The 25,559-nt window shown below is 40.7% G+C and overlaps 1 protein-coding gene across 1 annotated transcript; it reads left to right on the forward strand.

Moving 5' to 3' along the window:
* The first annotated feature begins 860 nt into the window (after nt 1–860).
* Nucleotides 861–20,445, forward strand: IRF6 (interferon regulatory factor 6). The gene is made up of 8 exons (XM_020780635.3): nt 861–1,056; nt 9,941–10,117; nt 11,448–11,652; nt 12,053–12,187; nt 14,976–15,134; nt 15,733–16,125; nt 16,667–16,785; nt 19,047–20,445. Exons 2-8 carry the CDS (start codon nt 9,944–9,946, stop codon nt 19,266–19,268), a joined length of 1,407 nt encoding a protein of 468 aa, XP_020636294.1. The 5' UTR covers nt 861–1,056; nt 9,941–9,943; the 3' UTR covers nt 19,269–20,445.
* Nucleotides 20,446–25,559: the final 5,114 nt, after the last annotated feature.

Raw genomic sequence — 25,559 nt, forward strand, 5'->3', positions numbered from 1 at the left:
TTCCTCCAAGCATCCCTATTAAGTCCCCGCTCCAACCCGGGATAATTTTGCAGCCAAGTTAGAAAGTGATTCTGGCTCTCAGTTCAAGATGTACTGATTTTTTTTTTAAAAAATCCAAATCAGGTTTTGAACGCCCAAGGCAGAGCATGAGTAAACTGGGTACAAGGGGGCGTACTGGTTAAACCTGTTGTACTAACTCCAACACTTTCCCATGGAAAATGAGTGGAGAGATTTTTTGAAACAGTTAGCTTCAAACATCCAGTTGTTGTTGTTTAGTCGTTAAGTCGTGTCCGACTCTTCATGACCCCATGGACCAGAGCACGCCAGGCCACTTGTCTTCCACCGCCTCCCAAACATCCTACACAGCCTTAAAATGATGGCTGGGGGAATGGGTGGGGGAGAAGGCAGAATCTGGTTCCAATTTTCTCAGAAGTAATACTACATCTTTTAACCCAGATGGCGGCAGGTCCAGGTATACTCCTTCTGTTGATGCAGGTATTTTTCTTGTTACATGCCATCGTTTAAGAGAGATGGTGACGCTTAACGAGGTGTCAAGGGATGTGCGATAGTCACAGAGGTTCACTATTGCCAAGCGCTTGCCCCCCCCCGTTAATTTTTATCGTCCAGTTGAGATTTGAACCCAGATGTCCCCAGTCCTAATCCGACACTGTCTATGACATACATCCTTCTAGCTGTCGTGCCCGTACCAAGGACAGAGAAATTCACTCTGCACATGCCCCAAGGGCCGCCTCTTCATTCCACTTCACACACACCCTCAAAATCCCAAGCTAGCGAAGCCTTTGAAAGCTCTTCCTTTCAGCCCCTAAAAGGCTTTTCCCGGGCTTCTTTCTGGCTACCTGTGCCGCCTGCGGGCCCGCCCACTCTCTGGTTCCCGTCCACACCCCTTGGGCTCCCAGGCCGCCTTTCTCCGCGACGCAGCCTTGAGAGGGCGGGCCCGGCAGCAGCCGCCGCACCACCTGGCCCAGGTGAGGGGAGCGAGCTGCGGAGACCCACGGCGGCGGCGGCCGAGGAGCCCGTCCGAGGAGCACCCGAGCGGTGAGTGCCGAGGGGAAGGGGGCGAGAAACGGCGCGCGGGGAGGGGACCCCCTTAACCCGCGTGGAGCCACAGAGTCACCGGGATAAGGGCTTAGAGGAGTTTCCGTCGCTTCCCCAGGACAGAGGAGGCCTGTGGTTGGCCCTCCATGGGCTTCCACGAATCCTGCCTAGACTCGCGTGTTTTTACTCGTCCGGTGCCCTTCCGGACCGTGTGTTCCTTTTAGAAGAAAAACTCCTTTTGATTACGCCGTGTGGGCTGGAAAATTCTAGGAAAAGTAATTCAAAGAAGTAACTTTTCCCGAGTTTGGAGTCCTTTCCTCGTTCCCCCCCTCACCTTCTCAAGAGAAAGAGCATTCATCCCCACGGGTGGTCCCCTTAAGCGCGCCTTCTTGTGGACTTTCCCCCCGTGTCCCCCCCCCCCCGCTTCTTAGATGTGTGTTCATTTGGGAGTTTTGCGTGGGATTAAAGTTTCTTTCCCCCTGCCCTTTGATGGTTTTTTTTTCTCACTTTCTCTCCCAAGATCTTGTGTCTGATTCTTCACTCCGGAGTTCTGCTCTCAGGGGCCGAGGCTAAGGATGCCACGGAGGGAGGGAGGGAGGGGGCTTTTCTTCTACCTAGGCCGTGGCTTTGATGGTGTAAAGTTTAGTTCCTGCTCCGAATGAACGCTTGGCCTTGCTCAGCACTGTTATTGTTTATTTCGGAGAAAGAAACACGCCTTGTAATATTTTAAAGCAATGCGGGGGAGGAAAAATGGACAATGATTTTTGCATGTTTACTCAGACGTAAGTCACACCGTTCTGTGGAAGTTATAGTTGTGCAAACATGAAGTCACTAATGGGGATTTTTCTTGGCCTTAAAACTGGGGAGTTTTTGTTTCAAGGTAACTTGGGTGCAACTTAAGGTGCAAAGGAAGGAGAGGTGTATGAGTAAGGCAATTTATTGCTGTACTGATTTCAACCTTATCTAACCCTTTTAAGTGAATTTTTCTTGGTCCTAACTGGCAATGCTAGAGCCTGAACTCAAGAATCTTTTGCTTGAGTTCCCTTCCCACTAAGCTATGATCTCTACAGTATGGAAATAATCTGTTGTGAGCTACTGTAGCTAGGCTTGATTGGGAATTGAACATGCAACTAGAGAAGAAGTGGAAATCTTTATGCCTCCAGGTTATGTTGAACGTTCCTGTCAGAACCCCCAGCCACCCTCTGCAGTTCTGAGGGCTGAGCCACTACCTGGTTTATTGGGGTAGAATTGAGAAGTCTCCAATGAATTCTTTCCCAGCCTGCAAAGCATTAGGTTGAAGAATGCTGAACTAGGGTATTCTTTAAAAGTAGTGGAAGAGATGCTAGTGCCTTAGCCTATTTGTCTTCTCTTTGAAATAAGTTTAATCCTTTATAATGATGTTTGATTCAGGTTGGTTAAATTAGATTAGCTTTATTATGCGGATTTGTTATTTAGTCCTCAAGTCCTGTCTTACTCTCGTGACCCCATGACCCATGCACGCCAGGCCCTCCTGTCTTCCACTGCCTCCTGGAGTTTGGTCAAATTCATGTTGGTAGCTTCGGTGACATTGTCCAACCATCTCGTCCTCTGTTGTTCCCTTCTCCTCTTGCCTTCATTTATTTATTTATTTATTTATTTGATTTATATCCCGCTCATCTGGTAAATCTATACCACTCTGAGCGGCTAAAAGGAACATGTATACAATTATAATAGAATAAAAGCCTTCACTCTTTCCCAACATTAGGGTCTTTTCCAGAGAGATTTCTCTTCGCAAGAGATGATCAAAGTATTGAAGGATCTGTCCTTCCAGTGAACACTCGGGTTGATCTCCTTCAGAACTAATAGTTTTGATCTCCTTGCAGTCCAGAGGACTCTCAAGAGTCTCCTCCAGCACCACAATTCAAAAGCATCAATTCTTCGGCGGTCAGCCTTCTTTATGGTCCAGCTCCCACTTCCATACATTGTTTCTGGAAAAACCATAGCTTTGACTATGCTGACATTTGTCAGCAAGGTGATGTCTCTACTTTTTAAGATGCTGTCTAGGTTTGTCATCGCTTTCCTCCCAAGAAGCAGGGGTATTTTAACTTCATGGCTGCTGTCACCATTTGCAATGATCATGGAGCCCAAGAAAGTAAAATCTGTTACTGCCTCCATATCTTCCCCTTCGATTTGCCAGGAGGTCATGATCTTAGGGGTTTTTTTTTTTATCTTGAGCTTCAGACCATTTTTGTGCTCTCCTTTTTCACCTTCATTAAGAGGTTCTTTAATTCCTCCTCACGTTCTGCCATCTGAGTGGTATCATCTGCATATCAGAGGCTGTTGGTATTTCTTCTGGCAGTCTTAATTCCTGCTTGGGATTCATCCAGTCAGGCCTTTCACATGATGTATTCTGCATATAAGTTAAATAAGCACAGAGACAATGTACAGCCTTGTCGTACTCCTTTCCCAATTTTGAACCAATCAGTTGTTCCATATCCAGTTCTAACTGTTCCTTCTTGTCCCACATATAGATTTCTCAGGAGAAAGATAAGGTGGTCAGGCACTCCCATAGAACTTGCCATAGTTTGCTGTGGTCCACACAGTCAAAGGCTTTTGTATAGTCAGTGAAGCAGAAGTAGATGTTTCTCTGGAACTCTCTGGCTTTCTCCATAATCCAGCGCATGTTAGCATGTTGATCTCTAGTTCCTCTGTCTCTTCAAAATCCAGCTTGTACTTCTGGGAGTTCTCGCTGAGTTTTCCAAACTTGTTGGCATATTGAGTGTAGCACCTTAACAGCGTCATCTTTTAAGATTTTAAATAGTTCAACTGGAATGCCATCACCTCCACTGGCCTTGTTGTTAGCCAAGCTTTCTAAGGCCAATTAGACTTCACTCTCCAGGATGTCTGGCTCAAGGTCAGCAGCCACACTATCTGGGTTGTCTGGGACATCGAGATCTTTCAGGTATAATTCCTCTGTGTATTCTTGCCACCTCTTCTTGATGTTTTCTGCTTTTGTTAGGTCCCTACCATTTTTGTCCTTTATCATGTCTCTTTTTGCACAAAATGTTCCTTTAATACAGTATCTCCAATTTTCTTGAACAGATCTCTGGTTTTACCTTTTCTATTATTTTCCTCTGTTTCTTTGCACTTTTGGTTTAAGAAGGCCCTCTTGTTTCTCCTTGCTGTTCTTTGAAAGTCTATATTCAATTTTCTGTAATTCCCCTTATCTCCCTTGCATTTTGTTTCACTTCTCTTCTCTGCTATTTGTAAGGCCTTTTTGGACAGCCACTTTGCTTTCTTGCATTTTCTTTTCTTTGGAATGGTTTTTCTTGCTGTCTCCTGTACAATGTTATGAGCCTCCATCCTTAGTTCTTCAGGCACTCTGTCCACCAAATTGAATTCCTTAAATCTGTTCTTCACTTCCATTGTGTATTCATAAAGGATTTGATTTAAATTATACCTGACTAGCCCAGTGGTTTTTCCTACTATCTTCAGTTTAAGCTTGAGTTTTGCTATCAGAAGCTGATGATCAGAGCCACAATCAGCTCCAGTTCTTGCTGACTGTATAGAGCTTCTCCATCTTTGGCTGCAGAGAATATAATCAATCTCATTTTGGTATTGCCCATCTGGTGATGTCCATGGGTAGAGTCGCCTCTTGCATTGTTGGAAAAGATTGTTCTCTTGACAAAACTCTATTAGCCTTTGCCCTGCTTTGTTTTGAACTCCAAGGCCAAACATGCCTAATGTTCCTTTTATCTCTTGGCTCCCTACAAATTATGCAAATTACCCTCAAGTAAATGAACCAGTTTTAAATCTGAGATATTAAGCCCCTTTTCATGGCAGGTCCTCCACAATGCTTGCCAGACAGGATTTACAAACATTTATTTTGTTCCATCATGTCCATTCCTAGAGCAGCAACTTTCCTTATGGCTCATTAAAGACTTAGATTTAGTTTGATTTATTGTAAGGGCTTCCTTTAATGGTATTTGCTCTTAATGACCTGAAAGTAGCCACTTTAGTGTATATCTCTGGCTCGTATCCTTCATTAAATACAGGTTTTCATGGACTGCAACTCCCAGAAATCTAGCCAGTACAGCTGGTGGTGAAGGCTTCTGGGAGTTGCAGTCCAAGACCACCTGGGTTACCCAAGGTTGGGAAGCACTGATGGAGAATGATTCTAGGGTTGAACTAGGACTCAGGAGACCTGGATTTAGGTTCCTGTAAAACTCACCTGGTAACCTTGGGGCCAATCATACTCTCTTAACCTGACCTGCTTCATAGGGTTATTGTGAGGATGATATGGGGAGGAGGAGAGCCATGGAAGGTGCAATATAAATGGACCAGGCAAAATAAAGTTGGGTTTTTCCTTCTAATTGGTGCTCTAAAATGATGGTTTCCATTTGTGCTCTGAATGACAACATACGTGGGCATTGAATACTTCAGTCAAAAGTTAGTAGTAGAAATCTAATAATAATAACAATATAAATGTAAGAAATACGAGTATTAGAAAAAAGATAAGTACTGTACGTTGTGTGTTTTCTCCATACCTTATTTATTACTACATACTAGTATTCAGCAGATAAAGTTGTATAGGCAGAATCACTTTTCTCTTGGGAGAAGAGTTGTGACCTTTTCTTTCAGAGACTCCAGATGATACAGTTTCCTTAGTTGCCTTTCTCTCTCTCTTGGAAATGCTGCACCTGGTGAATTTCTGCTTCTTATTAAAGGCACTGGGCCTATGTCATGGAAAAATAAACAGCATTCCTCTTTGTCTATATCTTCTGGTCCCTGCTCCTGATAAATTGCTGCCCTGGCCTTGTTGCTGGACTGGATATAGTGGTAGTCACACTTAAGAGTACACCCATTAAACTGGGAATTAAGTTCATTGTGACAGACATATCCTACTGTTTGTTACTTTTAATTAGAAATTTGGATCCCATGTCAAACAGATGATGGGTGTGAGTAAATTTGACCACATTTCCCCAGTCTTGGCCTGCCTGCACTGGTTAACTGTGCCACCCTGGGTAAAGTTCAAGGTTTTGGTGCTTACCTATAAAGCCCTCTATAGTTTGGGATGCTGTTACTTCTTGGAGCACCTGTCCCCATGAATAGTGCTCTGCGCCACCATATCCTCCCAGGCCATGCTTCTACAGGTTGCCGCACCAAGGGAGGCCAAAGAAGACATCTAGAAGTCAGGCCTTCTCCGCTGTGGTACCAGCCTTTTGGAAGTCGGTTCCCAATTGAGCTGTGCCTAACCTCCTCACTGACTTAAGAGGTTGCTGAAGATGATGCTCTTTGCAGAGGCCTTTGAGGGCAACCTCATGCCAATGTGCCTGTCGCCCCCACCCACCCCTACATTTTGTCATAATTGTAAACTTTCTTAGATTAGATTTAAGATGTCTTGGATTAGATTTCAGATGTTTAATTGCCTTTGATTGAAGGCTTCATTTTGGGATTTCACAGTGCATGAGACTTCATCCATTTTTGTATGAATTGTGTGCACCCCAAATTTGTCTTTAACCAGTATGGTGGTGGTAATACTAAACATTGGATGGGAGATGGCATGTACATGTAAACAAAGATAAATAGCATAATATATAATATAGAGTGAAGAAATATTTCTGCCTAAGGCAGTTATGTTTGCAAGACCTGAGCAGGTCTGTTAATGATTGGACCTTTGTAGGTTATTAATTCATAGCATATCAGGCAAAAGCCGAAGAAACAGAACAAAACAAGTGGCAACTTAAAGATGATTATATTTTAATGTGAGCTTTTGTGCACAAGTCCACTTCTTTAGACATATGGGGAGGGATGAAATATTGACTGAAATACCAAATTCACATGCTAAATATTTATTGGCTTTAAGAGTCTTGGCTGTGTGGTTACATCTCACATGGAGGAATTTATGGCCTCTGTTTGGTGCATTACTGCATATGAGATGTAACCACACGCCCATGCCTCTTAGAGCCAATAAATATTTAGAATGTTTAGTATTTCATCTAGGATTTCATTTTCCCCCATATGTCCAGTGAAGTGGATTTGTCCATGAAAGTTCACACTAAAATATAATAGTTTTTAAAGTACTATGTGTTTTTGTCTCTTTTCTTGTTTTCTTTCTTTGGATACTGCCTGATATACTTGCTCATCTATCTGTCTGTCTGTCTGTCATCAAAATATACACAACTTTCAATTCATAAAATAACAAACCTACAGGATGAGATAAAAGGATTTTTCCATGTAGATCCATATATTAGTGTGTGGTGCAGGAGAGGTTAATTTTTCATTTCAGTTTATAGTTTTATAAAACTGTTTCTATTGCCACTTCCTTGCAGAGCTCCGACTTGAGCAGTTAGTTTTTCCTTACATCCCAAATTTTGATATATTGATACGAAATTATCATGCCCTTCCAATGGACTGCAATAACCAGACTGCCAGCTAAGCAGAAAATTAAGATCAGCTGCTTATGTAATAAATTTGCATTTCCCCCTTGAAACAGGCTGAAATCCTTCAGGTGCACAAAGTTGTTGATGTCATCAGCCTAGCCTTTTATCAGCCTTTAATTGCTAATGTTTCTGACACTGTTCCCCTTGTGAGATTTCCTAGTAATCCTGTTTGTCTTGCAGAAGCCTTTAGAATCCTCAGGAAACACAAGAGAGGTTTTTAATGTCCCAAAATCAGTGCTGTTGGTCTCAATGCTGGTGGGGGAGATTTTTAGACATTGAAGTGCCCTCTTTGCCCAAGGCCCCTTAAAGCTTCTGCAAGATGAAAGGGATCTCTGGAGATCCTCAGAATCTTGAGGGTTATTTTTGGAAACTTCTAAGTAGTGATGAAAGCCTTTTGTGCACACAGAGCTGCACCAACAGGATTTTGACCATTGTCAACAACTGGGAATCAATTCAATTTTTCAATTTATAATTTTCCATCTCTAAAAAAAGGATACACCCACCACAGTTAGTAGTATGAACTATAACTCTGACAGCCTCTCCTACACTTTGAAATAATTGTGCTGTTAATTTGATTTAACCCTTTAAGTGTCAGAAACCATCTGTGTATTTATTTGATATTGTGTTCTAAATAGACATGTTCTAAAATACTGATTTTTAGGAGTCAATGTGGAAAAAAAAACATTACAGTTGGACCTCTTGATGAGTTCTTGTTCAGGTGCTCACTGTTGAAAGTTTTTTATTTAAGGATGTCCACCTTGACTAAAAGGTGAGAGGCAGAGTATTCTAGGAGACTTAGCTGATCTCCCATGGATTTTGCCTATCACTGCAGTAGCGTCCATCTGAGCCAGCAATCTTAACTGTCTCCAGAGGGGTAGCTATATTAGTCTTTTGCAGCAAAAGCAACAGTATAGTGGCACCTTAAAGATTTATATATATATATTGCATGGGCCCAGAAACAGATATGAGTAGAGAATGTATTAGAGAGTATCACATCACAGTCATGAAGTCAAGAGCTTTTTAGATATTGTATGAAAGCTAATACACCTCTGTGTACAGTATATGTTTTGTTAATCCCATTGTTTCCCTTTCCCTGTTGTTGTATTATATAGTTGTTTGGTAATAGTTAATTAAAAAAGAGGGGGGAAAAGAATTGTTCATAGTTTGAATGTTACTGGCTTTGCTCTGCACATCTCATTTTATTACTGTAGAAAACAAATTGCAAACACTCCCCCCACCGCCAGAATGTGGAGTTATAGTTCCAAAAAAACCAACAAAACAAAACAAAACAAAACCTTTCCCAAGCTCCTCCCTTCTGGATCAAAAAGTTCTGTCATGTTCTGGTACATGGCTGTTTTCCAAAGGGATCCTGGTGTCTGCTTCTCTGCAATACCTTCCCTTGCCCTCTTCAATTGATAGAGTTACAGTATTAGCTTCTAGGTGTACAGCAGCACTATTCCATTGGTGGTTGTGGTTACAGCCAACCACATCAGCTGGAAAACAATGAAAGTGAGGAATGGGGAGAATTATGACTGCTGAACCTTCTCCTTCTCCTGATCACTGGAATATGCAGCTGGTAGATTTAAGGAACTGAAGGAGGATTGCTTCTTACTGATGTTTGTCTCAGTGACTTCTTATCATCTTTGTTATTTGCACCCACAAAGATTCCAGATTCAGTCCCAGCAGTTTCTGGCAGGGATGTTGGCAAGTCTTTGGGTCCAAGTCCCAAGTCTGAGTCTTTGGTGCCAAGTCCCTAATCCCAAGCTCCAAGTTCCTATTAAAAACAAGCTTTTCCACAGAAAAAAAGGGAGAGTGGGTGAGTTCTAAGTTGTAAGTTGAGTCCAAGTCATGGGGGGGGGGGAACAATTGAAATCTGAGCTGAGTCACTGGTGTGACTTAAGTGTGAATTGATAGTGAGTATCACCGCTCAAGTCTCCATCCCTGGTTTCTGGGTACTTTGGAAGATGTTTGTTTTGCTTGCCAGAGGAGATGTGAGAAAGGTGATATTGGCCAGGAACATGCACTGTACTGTAAATTACAGAGAGGAAAAAAGAAAGTTGACACATAGCTGTTCGATTTTGGTAGAGACCTCTTTGCGTTATCATGTGTAGTCTCTGGTTTTAGTGTTTGAAAATAAAAAAGCTGTTCCATAACAATTTGGACAGTTTTTGCAGCTGATCTATCCCGTGTCAATATACTAAAAAAAATTGTGAGAGCTATTGGAAATTTTGTGACTTCACATTTGAGCTTTTGTTTACATTTTGGAGCTGTGCCCATCTTTGTTCAGTTCATTTAAATATCAGTTGATTTTTTTTATATATTGTCAAAGAAATTGAAAGTCCTGACATCATTGTTTAAGGTAACCAGCATTGGTTTTTATTGCCTTATTCACCAGAAAACAAAAGTCCCTGCAAACTCATAGTGATTTGTTTGCTATATGCCTGTGTGTTTTCTCTCTCCAGATAATGGCATTACATCCTCGTAGAGTTCGATTGAAACCCTGGCTAGTGGCTCAGGTCGACAGTGGCATGTATCCAGGCCTTGTTTGGCTTAACAGAGAAACAAAACAGTTTCAGATCCCTTGGAAGCATGCAACTCGACACAGCCCTCAACATGAGGAGGAGAACACCATTTTTAAGGTAGCTGAAGAAAGCAATTCCACTCTCAGAGCAGTGTGGCGTATTTGGTAGAGGGGGGATTTTAACTGGTGAGATTGGGGGATGGAGGAAGAACACTCATCTGTATTCCTCGGGAAATTGTAAAAAAAAAAAAAATCCCCAAACTACTAAAAGTGACATGCAGTAGCTGAGGCTGTGTTTTGTGATATTTTTTGCATTTGGCCCCATGAAGATTGCTACTGTGCCCCCTGCTGTTGGTTCTTAATTGGCATTTGTCAAACATGTATTTAATTATACATTAGCATCTAGTACTTTAGCTCCATGAGATTAAAAATTCTTCAGGTGTATTTGTAGAGCAGCCATGGTCCTAGTGAAGGGAGGTAGAGGTGTACTTTACCATAGATTTACCATAAGGGTGTGGTTTGTTCCTCTTTGTGTGATTTGTACTGGGAAGCACACACCCAGTACTTCCAAAAGTGTCATACTAAATAGAATTCCATTCTCTGAAATCATTACCTCATTAAATGACAGTATTCCCAGTTACCTTAATATCACCCATCTTCCATCAGTGTTGGAGATTTTCATTAATCTTGAGGTACCTATCTATCAAGAGTAGGTGCCTTGCTAACTTCTTCTGTGTTAGGAGGAGAGTAGAGTACAGACTTGTTTCCCACCTTATATAAAACAAGACACTTCATAGTATCTCTGAAGCCTTGGCATTTAATCTCTTTTGGGAGGTTTGTTCACTGAATTGAAACCATTGTTCTCTGTATGGATGTAACTGTGGACATGCTATCTCTAGTATTATTTAGCCAAGTCAAGAGCCCAAAGTCCTGAAAAAGAGAAGCATGTGCCTTGAACAACAAAACAAAGATAGCATGTCCACATTGTGGAAAGCTCACTATTGTGTTCAAATAACTAGCAGGTACTTCTTCCCTCCCAAAGGAATATTCACTGTCTATTATTGCACAGTACGTTCTCTGTCTTGTTTACCAAAGTAGAGCTTTCTGTTTATATTGATATAGAAACCATTATACACAGAAGTATCTAAAAATATTCTCTAAGAAGACAAGAACTCTTGGAGGTAATGCATAAAGAAAACTGCTACTTTATTGCAAGTTTCAAAAGCTGTCTGTGTTAACAGGAAAAATTGAGAGACATTTAGCTTTATGCTTTATTGTATGTATGTGTTGCAAAGGGAAAGGGCATTAGCAGCAATGACTGGCTTGCTACTGCAAAACTTTTATTGCATAGGTGCATGTGGCTGATGGTGAGTTTGTTTAGCAATATGATTCAACAGAAGCTGGCCGAATGACATTGTTCAACTGAGCATGATGTACTTTGCTCCCAGGCTTGGGCTGTGGAAACAGGAAAATACCAGGAAGGAGTTGATGATCCTGACCCTGCAAAATGGAAAGCCCAGCTCCGGTGTGCACTCAATAAAAGCCGGGAATTCAACCTCATTTATGATGGTACCAAAGAGGTGCCAATGAATCCCATTAAGATTTATGAAGTGTGTGATATCCCACAGTCCCAGGGAGCAATCATTAATCCAGGTAAGATACATAGAGACATGTCTTAAGAATTGCTCTGCTGAATGCAACTGACTTGCTGTCAGTGGATCCTTTTGAGTTCCTCAGCTAAAAGTGAGCATACCAGATTGTTCTCAGTGCAGCTTAATTGACATGAAGGGAAGTTTAGGTAAGGCAAAGGAGTGCAAAAAGGATTGAGCCCTAGATTTGTTATGCTGCTTCTGGAGCTTTGAAGGAGGCTAAACAGTACTGCAAATACCTCTCCCACCCTGCAAAAATGATGATTGTGTTATAAACCATGCTGCTAAAAGGAATGATTCCGTGCATCTCTTCTGTGGTTCACATAAATGACAACCTTATTTCTTTTTCTATTGATAAAGTCCCATATAACTTGCTAATTGTCCAACTGATGCCTTTCCTACAGGCTCTACAGGTTCAGCTCCATGGGACGAAAAGGATAATGAGCTTGATGATGATGACGACGACGATGAAATAAACCAGTCTCAGCATGTCCCACATGTCCCTATACAAGACACATTTCCTTTTCTTAACATCAATGGTTGGTAGATTTAATATGGCAGAGTATGCACTGAATTTAAAACTATATGTAAAGCAGTTCTTTCTTTTGTTAAAGCCATCTCAAGGAATATTTTGATACATTCTTTCAGAAAACTGCCATTTCTGTCTGAATACAGTTAGCTAGCAGTTCATCAGGTTTGTTGGTTTGTGTGTCTGTCTGTGTGTTTTAAGAAAATAGCCAAAGATGGCTCTACATTTGAAGTAGTACACTCTTTTGAGCAACAGTAGTGCCTTGACTTACGAACTTAATCCGTCCCAGAAGATGTTCATAAGTCAAAATGTTCGTAAGTCAAATCAGCATTTCCCATAGGAATGCACTGAAACCTGATTAATCCGTTCCGGCTGTTTTTTGTTCTTATGTCAGGGCACGGTTTGTAAGTCGAAGTATTAGTTCCCATAGAAACTCATGCAAAACCGGTTAATCCGTCCTCTACCACTAGGGGGGGGGATTTTTCATCTTTTAACCTAAGATGAATTTAGATTTAAAAAAAGGGCAGGAAAGGAGGGAGGGAGAGAGGGAACAATGGGGAAAAGAGGTAAGAAAGAAGGTCATCACTGGGGCACAGAGACCCATCATACAAAGGTTTGTGCTTTTAAGAACAAAAAGAGAGAAGACAGAGAGAGAGAAGACAATGGGGGGGGGGAGAGAGTTTAGAGTCTAAAACACATTTTAAACCCACACATGCTAAACCTACTCATTTTAAAGCCACACATTTTACAACAACACATTTTAAACCAAGCAACTAAAAGACTAAATTGCATTTTAGAGGCCAACAGCCAGACAGAGCTTTGCAAACAGTTTTCTGATTTTAAAACCAACAGCCAGCAAGGAAATATAACTCCACCTAGCCATCTAGCTCAACCCCAAGCTGCAAAACCACTGTACAGTAAATACAGTGTACTCGCCCAGAACAGGCAGTCTCTCTGTTTTAAAAACGAAAGCCAAAAATCCAAAAAAAAATATTCAGTTCGTACAGTACAGTACCAGGCAGTATGCAGTTTGAAATCTCTCTGTATCCACACTCTCTAACCACTGGGGTGAGTGAGGTAGCAGACAAGCAACCTCTTCACTGGCCAACGGTTAACTGAAAGTTCAAATTTCTCGCCTTCCCTGCATTTTTGTTCTGTTCATAAGTCAAAGCTCCGTCTGAAAGTCAAAGCAGAATTTTGCGAATGGAGCTGTTTGTAACTCAAAATGTTCGTAGGTTGGGACGTTTGTAAGTCAAGGCACCACTGTTTAGTTTGAACAGAATTCTTTCATTGTTCTTCCTGGCCGCTGACTCACCCTACCTTATTCACGGTTCATATTTTGTTATGAAGTTGGAAGTTTAATGGTGAGATTGTGCAATAGCTAGGGTAGGCCCCCGACATTTTTCTGCCTGTAGCAGAGGACAAGATGGTACATTCCCAGTGCCAAAATAGAACTAGACTGGATTGGCAGCTGACACTTCCTTCAGCACTTAGGGCAACAGTCTAGTTTAGGCAGCACCTGGGCTGAGAAAGGAGTGGGATCAATAGACATACTCCCTGTTGGTTCTATTGCTCCTATTCTAGGTAAACCAATGGAAGATTATGCCCCTATAGAGTCAATAGCAGCAGCAGCTTGACCGCACTTTACAAGTCATTGTATCAGTCACTTAGATAGTACTCTAATAAAAGGGAAAATTCTCACACTTCAGCAAGAGCAGAGACACAAACCAATGTGTAGTTTGTAATGATGGGACAGCTTTAAAACTACTCCATGGCATATTCTGGAGCTAGTTTCAGGTTTAGCAAGTTTTAACTGTAACATTATCTCTCCAGACACTTCTGCCTTAATTTTCCATGAACCAAACTTTATTTAAAAGTTATATTTTGATTATGTATCCTTTTAAATGTTTTTCTTACAATTGAATAATCTGACTTATATTTAATACTCATCATCATAATGGGAATCTAATGTTACTGCTGGGTTGGTTACTTTGCTGATTAACATTCATATAAGAGTCTTCTGTAGATGAGTTTGCAAAGGGACTATAAACTGTTCTTTTTCAAATACATTTTAGGTCAGGTTGAGACATATTGGTGGTAATGTATGAATCATTTTGGAGAAAACTGCAGGCACTCACAACACGCTTTGTTTATGAATATGTTTTCTCCCCAACATTTGGCAACTACTTGCAAGATACTATCCTTTCTCAAGAGGGATTGTCAGGCCTAAATCATTGAATATATTTGGTTCAGAAAGGTATAATAGAAATTTATAAATCAATTATCATTCCTTTTCCCAGTTTGGACTTCTAAGGGTTCTTATTGTGTCTTAGGATACTAGGTACCTTGATCTTTTGGGAAGGCACACAGTTCACTGTTCTGAGTCAGGCACCATCATATCTTGTACTCTGAGCTTCCTCAGGCTCCAGATGTGTAGGATTAGACCTATACATGGCCATTCTGGCAGTAGATGATGGGAGTTATAGTCCAGTATGCCGGAAGGATCCCAACTTGGGGCAGGTTGACATAGATCAGTGGTTCCCAACCTTGGGTGACCCAGGTGTTCTTGGACTAAAACTCCCAGAAGCCTTCACCACTACCTGTGCTGCTTGGGGTTTCTGGGAGTTGCAGTCCAGGAACACTTGGTTCACCCAAGCTTGGGAACCACTGGCATAGTTTCTGTACTGGTAATTAAGAGTAATATGTTTTGCTGTACATGATACAAACATCTATGGACATTTCTTAAAATGTCAGCATGAAGAGTTTAAAAACCTCTGCAATACATTTATTCTGCCCAGACTCTCCAATGGCACCCTCTAGTGTGGAGACCTGCAGCCCTGAAGCTGTGTGGCCAAAGAATGAGCCGACAGATATAGAGATGCCTATGCCTCCTGCACTTCCAACTTTGCCACCTGAGATGTTCAGCTCTCCAGAACTCTGGATTAGCTCTCTTCCAAGTAAGTTTCCTTTCTATGCATAGGTCACTAAATCAAACAGAGCAGAATACTGTGCATTGCCTGTTGGGGTTTGTTTGTGCAGAAAAGTACTGTGAGTAAACTAGAACATACAGCAATTTCCCCTGAAGTTTTCTGGTGTGATATTGGAAATAATTTGTATTTGAAAATATTATAGAAGCATTGGTGACAACCTGTAAATAAAAAAGCTTCAGTTGGAAATGATGCTGAGTTTTGGACAGTGAGAGCATTGCAGTTTGTGTTAATCATAGAGGTAGTTCTGATCAAACATGTCGCCTTGTGTGGTTGGTTCAAATGAAATGTACTACATTCATGTGAAGAGCAAGCTGTCCATAAAAGCTCAGTTGAAAAGTTGTTGCTCTTGCTGTTGACTACTACCTAGTAAGACAATTAACCCTAATAAATTGGCATCTGGTTTCCTTAGTAATTCCTCCCAACCCGCCTTGTAAATAGGATTAACAGCTCTGTACTGTGCCTGTGCAGATTTTGTTCACCTTGAAGATGAAGTGAGAGTAAATCTAAGATTTCCTAGTTATGTTGCAATGTCTGCTCTTCTAATAACACTATCCTTTGAATCAAGTGACAGACCTTGAAATCAAGTTTGAATATCGGGGCAAAGAATTTGGGCAGACAACGACTGTGAGCAATCCCCAGGGCTGCAGACTTTTTTATGGAGAGCTAGGTCCCATGCCAGATCAAGAAGAACTTTTTGGTCCCATTAATTTGGAGCAAGTAAAGTTTCCAGGTCCAGAACATATCACCAATGAAAAGCAAAAGCTCTTCACAAGCCGACTGCTTGATGTCATGGACAGAGGGCTGATCCTGGAAGTCAGTGGTCATGCTATTTATGCTATCAGGCTTTGCCAGTGCAAAGTGTATTGGTCTGGACCCTGTGCCCCTTCAGATACCACACCAAACTTGATTGAAAGACAAAAGAAAGTCAAACTCTTCTGTTTAGAGACATTCTTGAGTGGTGAGTAACTAGTATTCTAAGATCAACATCATTACTGAGTAGTCAATATTGTGTTTTTTAAATCACTGTTTGGATGAAATCTGATATAGTTGATGTGAACTAGAGCTGTAGCTGTATTAGCAGTGTCTTGTAAGCTGTGGTTTGGGTGCAATTTGTTGGGTCAATAAAGTATATAGCATTGGTGAATGGATGTTGTTAAACATTGCTATGCTCCGTTTTAGCTAATTTTTCTCACCACATCTTTCTTGTGTCCCAAATAGATCTCAGTAGTCACTAGCTGATGCAGGTGTAACTGAATAGCTGCATGTTATGAAAGCTCTGGCTTTTTGTAGTATTGATCCAGTACAGGGCTAAACAATAATAGTAAGAAGTAGCACGTAATATTGTTTGTTCCAACTCTGGGCAGAAGGGTTATGGGAAAGGGGAAAAGAAAGTATGTGGGAGAATTCTAGAACAAACTGAGAATGGATGTTGAAATGAAAAGTCAGAAGCATGTGTATTTCACCCTACATAAGCACGTATTGTTTTTCCATCCATTTAGAACTGATAGCTCATCAGAAAGGACAGATTGGAAAACATCCACCATATGAAATCTACTTCTGTTTTGGGGAAGAATGGCCAGATGGAAAATCAAGAGAGAGAAAACTCATTGTTGTTCAGGTAAACTAATGAAACAAAACACCAACATTAAAACAGGAACTTCAAAAGAGATGTTAACTGTATTCAATGTGAGAACAATTCCTGAATCCCATATAGAGAACCTGCTCATCATAGTGCATAATTGTATGTCAGTTTGGAGTTTAAAATGACTAAATGTGAAAAAGCTAAATTCATTGCCCTCTATAAATGAGACAATTTGCATGCATTTGCTTCCATCAGTCATGAAATAGTAAAAAAGAACTACTGTGCATAGCCCTGGACCCTTGGCTGTTGGCAATCTACTGTACAGAATTCTGTATATTCCTGGTTGACACTAATTATGTGGACACATTTCAGTTTGATTTTTGGCTGGGGTATGGGGCTTAGACTACTTTGGTAAACTTGGTGGACCATTTCCGGCACCAGGAAAAGAATAAGGAGATTTCAACCTTATTAGCACTCCCTGACCTCTTATAGGTGTCAGGTGCCAGTGACCACAATATCCTATTGGATTGCCTGGCTGGATGGGGTCTGAGGGCAGGGCATTGTATTGCTGTGATTCTGTTCTTGTCAGGGTGTTCTCAAAAGGTGGTGGCAGGGAGCTTCTTCAGAACCATGGTGTTTGGCATATGGCATCCCTCAGGGCTTGTCCCTGTCCTCTGTGTTAGTTATATATATATATATGAAGCTGCTGGGAGAGCTCATTTGAAGCTCCAGATTGTGGTGCCACTAGTACTCTGATGGCATCCAGTTCTTTTGCTTCCTGGCATCTAACTTGGACACTGGATGAGGATGAAAAGAGATCTGTCAGGACCCTGGATAATGAGGGTCCTGACTGAGGGTGAAAAGTTGAAGTTAAAACTTGGCAAGATGGAATGCTCCTGGCCAATAGAAGGTCAGGCTGAAGGATTGGGATTGAAGATGCTCTAGAACACTGGTTCTTAACCTTGGGTTACTCAGGAGTTTTGGACTGCAACTCCCAGAAGCCTTCACCACCAGCTGTCCTGACTGGGGTTTCTGGGAGTTGCAGTTCAAAAGCATCCAAGTAACAAAGGTTAAGAACCACTGCTCTAGAAGAAGAGCTTGTGGTCCCCCGATTAGACAGGTTCATAATCTGATTCCGCCCTGTCCTTGGATTCACAGATGGCAGTGGAGACAAGGTGTACCACTGCACAACTCCAATTAGTGTGCCAGCTATGACCTTTCTTGACTTTACATGACCTTGGCCAGTCATCTGCTTTAGTTACATTGACTACTGCTATGTGCTTCAGACTGTGGAATGCACTTCCCTGACAGTAAACAGTTGCCACTCTCACTACTCTCTGCACAAAGTAACACCAAGCAAGGGAAAATCCCAGAAGCTGACTCCTGCTTTGGTTTAAATACTGATGGTCACACATGCCAGAAACAAAACTAAAACAGAGTGATCCTACCTGCACTAAAACATAACTGGAGCCCCTGCCAGAGTCCCAAAAAAGTGTGGGTAGGCATGGGTAAAGATCTGTTGCCTGTATGTCATGGGATCACTGGAAAATGAAGTGAAAGACCCTGTTCCCAAAGCAGTCCAAAATGAGAGATGAAGTGCCATCTGCTGAAAATACACCATGAAGGAAATAAAACAGATCTTTAAGAGTAAAGATGTGCTCCTGGAGACAAAGGTCACACTGTAGTATTTTTGATTACGGTGTATGTGAAAGCTGGACAGTAACGAAGTATGGGGGGTAAAAGAAAGATAAATGTGAAAGGTAGTGCTTGAGGATAATTTTATGGATACCATGGACCCCAAGAAAGACAAACAAGTAGGTCCAAATCAAATTAAGCCTGATTTGTCACTAGAAGCAAAAATTACTAAACCAAAGCTATTGTGCTTTGGGTGTATCATGAGAAGGGAGGACTCACTAGAAAAACCAACACCTCAAAAAGTGGTGAACAATAGGAAAAGAGGAAGACTAACTTTGGAATCAGTTGACTCCATAAAGAGCATCACAGTGTTTAATTTGCAAGAGCTGAGCGTAGCTTTTAGAGGTCATTGATTTATAGAGTCATCATAAGTCACAAATGACTTGGCGGCACATGGCAGCAAGAACAGCAAACAGCAAATCACTACATTTACTCAGCTTGTGACAAGAAATACAATGATTGAAACAGGAATTTTAAGTAAGAGAGAGAAATGCTTTGGGTGGTGGTTGTCCTCACAGTTGAGTTTTTCTAGTTTTTCAGGTGAGCTTGTTGCAACTGATAATCCCATTTGGACTAATGATGTGGAATTTATTTTGAAACAGGTAATTCCAGTGGTTGCTCGGATGATCTATGAGATGTTCTCTGGTGATTTTACCCGCTCCTTTGATAGTGGCAGCGTGCGGCTCCAGATCTCTACTCCGGATATTAAAGACAACATTGTTTCTCAGCTGAAGCAGCTTTACCGTTTGTTGCAGAATCAACAAGAAGGCTGGTCCATGCAGCCTCCAAACATGCAGATTACGCCACCCCTTACGGCACAATGAGGACCAAATCTTGCCTAAATGATGAATTGCCCAACCATGAAAACTGTGTGGATTTTTAAATTCCTGTTCAAAAGTATTTTTATTTGAATTAATTTTAAGTCATTTTGTTGACTCAATAAAACTTAAAGAATTTTTGTGTATAATATAATCCATTTAAAATGTATACTTTGCAGATCTGAGTTAATGCATGCAGACAAAAACATGTGCTTGCCATTTTATTCCTCAATTAATATAAATATATAAGTGTTGTATTTCAAAATGAGTTTCAGAAGCCTTTAACTGCACTTTGTTATCCATTGTTTTTATACCATAGTCAAATGTATGACATAAATTGCATGTACTTTTAAATACTGTATGTGGTTTTTGAAAACCTAGTACTGCAAGCACATGTGTGAAATATCTGATCAGTGCAAAGCAGTTGTTAGTGGCCACAACTTTGTAAATGTTTCACCTCTTTCATAAATTGCTTTCAAAGCAGGGCTCTGTAAGTTAGTGGTATTTGAATTTTTCGCTAATAAGCCGTGGCTATTTGATAGCATCTTTCCTCGGTAATCACATGATACATAGTTCAAAATTTTATTTTATGCCTGAAAAGGCAGTTTTTATTAAAGTATCTTGTGGTTTGTGACAGATCTTTCAGAAACTTCTTATGCTAGGTTGCTAAATGAGACTCTAAAAAGCGTTACTGCTTGTTATATACCACAGCTCAGTGCATCAGTTGATTGTTGTACAAGGTGGTGAAAAATGGTCAGCTACAATCAGTGGTTTCCCGCCTGATTAGTAAATGAAGAATACTGTGTAAGTGATGCTTTCTGTTTAACTGGTCTTTGCCAATAAGGGTGTGTCTAGGCCAGTTTCATAGACCTCCTTTTCAAACAGACTGAAGCACTGGCTACAGGGCAGTGATTGCTTAGAGTGACAGATTGCCAGAAGATAATAAAAGCCCATCAAAGCCCTCTGCTTCTCCCATGTAGGAGCTGTTTTATATCTATGTAATCAGCTTGGAATCTAGGAAGTTTTAATATTGTTAGAGATGTAATCCAACCTGTTGTAAATAAGTACTTTTGATGCTAAAATACAGCTGTACAGACAGAGAGGGCTACAATTTGGCACATTTACTTCCTATGCTGCAAAATGCATTACTGTGTATCTTTATAAAATTTCTCTTCAACTACAACAGTGTATTAATGACTCTGTGTTCTACTAATGGTGCTAATGCATGATTGAATCATATTTGACTTGCATACACATAATAGGCATTCAGTTCACCGATAACCGTCATTTCTTTAATAACTTCCTCTTTCATATAAAAGTATTTTTATTGTTGATGCTGTATGCGGGCAGTAGATGAATTATAGCTTGGAAATGCCTTTAAATCCTTGTTATCTTTCATGAAGGGTGATTTACCAATCTAGTACTAGCTTGTCTTGAATAGAACATCAGTTCACTTTACACAGGTATGTTGGCTGCAAGTCAAATCATGACCTACATACATGAATTTATCTGAGAGCTTTCACAAAACTCAGTACCAAATCAAATAATATTTTTTTAAGTGAAGACAGTTTTATTCTGAAAATATTAAATTGACAAATTCACTCACACTTCCATGTTTGCAGACATACTTTATTCCACCTGTCATTTCCCTAAATCAGAAAGCTGGCTGGATAGTTCAGTGAGTTGGGTACTGGCTGCAGAGCCAGAGAATGGGAGTTTGATTCTCCACAGTGCCTCATGGGAGAAGAGTAATCCTGGGTATCTTTGGACAAGCTGCAGTCCCACAGCACCCAGAAGAAGGGAATCACAGACCACTTCTACATGAAGGGTCACTATGTCAGAATCAGTTTGGTGGCAGATTATTATTAGTTAAATAAGGAGGATGCTTTCTTCCATTGAGCTGTTAAAGTCATTTAATAAATGGCTTTATATGTCATGTGCTCCTGTCAGGTGTTATAAAATAATGGATTAAGTAATATTTGCCTCTCCTCATACAGCTATTTAATAGATGGCTTTATATGTTATGTGCTTTGCCAGATGCAATAAAATAATGGCTTGAATAGTAAGTCCTGGTAATGAATCTTTTCTGATATAAATCTCCACTGTAATGGAGCAATAAAAATACCAGTGGCAAGCTATGACACTTTAAGCATAAAAGTCTATGATAATTTTTATACGGTATTTGAATTTTTAGAAGTAGGACCTCGGCTCAGTCAAACCAAAGACTGATCTAGCCCTGCAGTTCTGATCTGTTTGTTTGTTTGTTTGTTATTAATTAAACTAAGAGCCCACTAGTGACCCACTACACAAAATTAAATATAAGTACAGAAACAAGGTTAAAAATCATTAAAAATACAATCCTAAAGCCCAATTATCTAATAAACATTAACTAAATCTCAAGACAGCAGAAATAAAAGCAACTGAATTACACAAGAAACAGTGAGCAGTCAACCTAGGGCAATTACAAAAATACAAATACATATATACATACACACACACACAATGTGAGCAGCACACACAGACACACGTGTGTGTGTGCGTGTGCTGCCCACATTTATTTATATATATATTTATTTTTGTGAGATGTATGTATGCATGTATGTATGTATGTATGCATGCATGTCTTTTTGTGATTGCCCTAGGTTGCCTGCTCATTGTTTCTTGTGTAATTCAGTTGCTTTTATTTCTGCCGTCTCAAGAGATATATATTTATATAAGAGATATATAGAAGCCAACACAGATTTGTCAAGAACAAATCCTGCCAAACTAATTTGATCTTGTTTTTTGATCAGGTAACCTCCCTGATAGACAGAGGGAATGCTATCAAGTATATCTTGACTTCAGCAAAGCTTTTGACAAAGTGCCCCATGATATACCAGTGGTATGATATACCAGATGGGCGGGATATAAATCAAATAGATAGATAGATAGATAGATAGATAGATAGATAGATAGATAGATAGATAGATAGATAGATAGATAGATAGATAGATAGATAGATAGATAGATAGATAGATAAATAAATAAATAAATAAATAAATAAATAAATAAATGTCCTGATTAGCAAGCTAACTAGATGTGGGCTAGATAGATCAAGTGTCAGGTAGATACACAATTGGCTACAGAATCGTACTTCGAGGGTGATGGGAGGAGATAACAAGTGGGTTATCCCAAGGCTCAGTCTTTCAATATTTTTATTAATGATTTGGATGAGGGAGTGCAGGGAATGCTTGTCAAATTTGCAGATGATACCAAATTGGGCAGCATAGCTAATACCCTAGAAGACAAAAACAAAATTCAAAATGACTTTGATAGGATAGAGCACTTGGCCAAAAGCAACAGAATAAAATTCAATAGGGATAAGTGCAAAGTACTGCACCTCGGAAAAAGAAACCAATTGCACAGTTACAAGATGGGGGATACCTGGCTCAGCAAAACTACGAGCAAGAAGGATTTTGGAATTGTCGTAGATCACAAGCTGAATATGAGCCAACAGTGTGATGTGGCTACAAAAAAGGCAAATGCTGTATTAGGCTGCATTAATAGAAGTTCAGTTTCCAAATCCCGTGAGGTGCTAGTCCCTCTCTATGCAGCACTGGTTAGACCTCGCCTTGCTTATTGTGTCCCGTTCTGGACACCACACTTCAAGAAGGAGGCTAAGAAACTGGGACAAGTTCAGAGGAGGGTGACAAGGCTGATAAGGGGGCTGGAAACCAAGCCTTATGAGGAAAGGCTGAAGGAAGTGTGCGTGCGTGTGCGTGCATGCGTGTTCTATGCTGTCAAGTCGTAACTAACTTATAGCAACCCTAATAGGGTTTATAGGGAAGTGAGATATTTAAGGAGTGGTTTTAGCAGTTCTGCTCCCCCAATGAGTTTCCATGGCCAAATAGGGATTCAAACCAGAGTTCTAGTCCATCACTTTATCCACTACACCGCACTGGGAATTACATAATGTAATTATTATTAATATACAAGATTTGCTAATTCTAGAACTCAGTATAAATTTCCAGTCTTGATAAAAACAGATAATTTTAATGCATCTTGAAAAAAAGAAAAAATATAAAAACATTGTGGCACATTAAACTGCTATATTTTAATCTAAGCTTTCATGGACAAGCCCACTTCTGATATTTTAAATGTCCATCTTATCAGACCTAATTTTAAATTCAACTTGCAGCCCTTTCAGAGTGTCTAGGACATTAATCAGTATAACCTTTATAGGGCTATGCTGCTTTACTTCTTCCTTAGAATTTGCAGGCTGAGAAATCTAGTCTTCATTGATTGGTACACTTTCAAATCTAGAGCTGGGAAGACCGCGTATTTTGTCTAACTGGAATAGCCTTACAGGACAAGGAAAACAAGCTAAGTGATGGAACCTATCTTTCCTTACCTGCTGATTAAGGTTATCAGATTTTTATGCTGTACTCATCAATAGGGGGGACCCTAAACAATTATAGTTGACTTTGGTGTGGAGTCAAACAGACTAGAAGACAAGTAAGTTCTAGTGGAGGGGGGGGATGTCACTCGGAAAAAAGCACCTGGGAAGTGGGGTTTCCCAGGGTGAGTCCTCTTCAACTGACCACACAAGAGTCAGCACAGAGAGGGGAGGAGACCAACCTTGTTTGCAGCTTGTAAATTGAATCCTCCTCAGATGTGGTGCTTGGGTCTGCTTGTTTGCCTTCTGTTTCTTTTAAAATCTTGCTGGTCTACTGCTAGACCAGCTGGCTGACCAAAGGCAGCTGTGCAAGGGGCCATAGGGGAGGAGATCATAGGAGAGAGAGGAGGAAGTTTTCCTTTCTCCCTTGTTCCAGCTTAAGATAGCTCTTCTCTGATTGCCAGGAGGCACAGTAAGAACAGAGCTGCCTTAAAACTCTCTCCCCCCCCTTTTTTTTCAGGGCTTTGGTCAACCAGGTGCCTAGGGCTAGATTAGTAAACCTTTAAAAGGGGGGGGGGAAGCAGAATGGGAAGGGAAAATGAAAGCAGACCCAGGCACCAGTTGGGTCTGCTTTCAAATGGTAGTAGCCCGTTTCACTGGTGTCTTGCCTCTTTTGCTGCTGATGGAGCTGGCTGGAATGGCTGGAAGTGAAATGGCTGCAAGTCTGTCTACATTGGCTCAGGTGAAAACACTGCCTGGTCAAATATGAAGGCATTAAATCCAAACAAATAGAAACTCAAGTAGCAGAGGAAAAAAATTAGATTTGGGTGGATGGTGGAATTCCGGGCTAATCAGCTTGGACTTTTACATCATGTAGTTAATAGTATATAATGCAGATCACAATCTTGCAGCATTTCCTGCATTATTTGTCGCTGTAGTCTGAGTTGGTTCCTGCACCAGTTGTAGTGGAAAGGCAATTTATTTATTTATATTTATTTATTTGATTTATAACCCGCCTATCTGGTCCGAGAGGACCACTCTAGGCGGCTAACAACCATAAAAATAATACAAGACAATGTAAACAGACAATTCTAAGAGATAAAAACACTACATTAAATCACATAATACGTAAGACAAACAAAAAGAAAAAGAAGAGGTGTATGATGGAAAGGCCTGCCGGAACAACCATGTCTTTAATTGCTTCTTGCAAGATCTAAACTGAGTAAATTACTATGAAAGAATGTGTCTTGGCCCACTGCATGATTCACTGAGTTCCACAGGATTAATTCCAAAGCAAGTGCACATAACACCAGCTTTAAAATGGTAACTATTTGAGTTGGGAAATGTCAACATCCTAATTGGTCTTAATTAAGCCTTTATTCCTTCAGCCGTGACATTAAACTACTTCTTTTCCAAATGGTTTGAAAATGCTGGTCTGAGAGCTGTTGTAATGTCCAAAGGTAAGGGAAAACACAATTCGAAGGCTATCAGTAAGGATACATCTTCATTACCCAATATGTAGATCAGGTTTTAAAATTCTCTTTGGTATCCATGCCAACTAGAGTTGTTTTTAATTGAATGCTTATTTTGACTTCACACATGCAAATATGCTAGCAGAGTTACAATCGGGAACCGATTGTCAAAGCGCGCTCACACACTCCCTTCCTCCCCATGGTTGAGGGTTGGAGCTTGTTAGGATGGCACCCTTGTAAGCGGGAGAAAGCGTCCCATTAACTGGTAGGCCTGAAATGAGGTGTCCTATGAGTGGACAAGATGGTGAAAGGGGTGGCATGGGTTCCACTGAGAATTTGTTCTAAAGCCACTTTTGTTCTTAAACTCAAATGTGTCTTCATCATCAGCCTAACACCTAGCAGGTGGAAGACAGGACTGGTCAGCTGTCTAATTGCTGCTGAGGGACCCTA

Source organism: Pogona vitticeps, chromosome 4, assembly GCF_051106095.1.
Source record: "Pogona vitticeps strain Pit_001003342236 chromosome 4, PviZW2.1, whole genome shotgun sequence".
Lineage (NCBI taxonomy): Eukaryota > Metazoa > Chordata > Lepidosauria > Squamata > Agamidae > Pogona > Pogona vitticeps.

Excerpts from the sequence above, each read along its gene's own strand:
- IRF6 (XM_020780635.3), top strand. The coding sequence starts at position 9,944 with ATGGCATTACATCCTCGTAGAGTTCGATTGAAACCCTGGCTAGTGGCT. Across the intron at positions 11,653-12,052 it reads GGGAGCAATCATTAATCCAG|GCTCTACAGGTTCAGCTCCA; the intron begins GTAAGATACATA and ends CCTTTCCTACAG. Across the intron at positions 12,188-14,975 it reads TCCTTTTCTTAACATCAATG|ACTCTCCAATGGCACCCTCT; the intron begins GTTGGTAGATTT and ends TATTCTGCCCAG.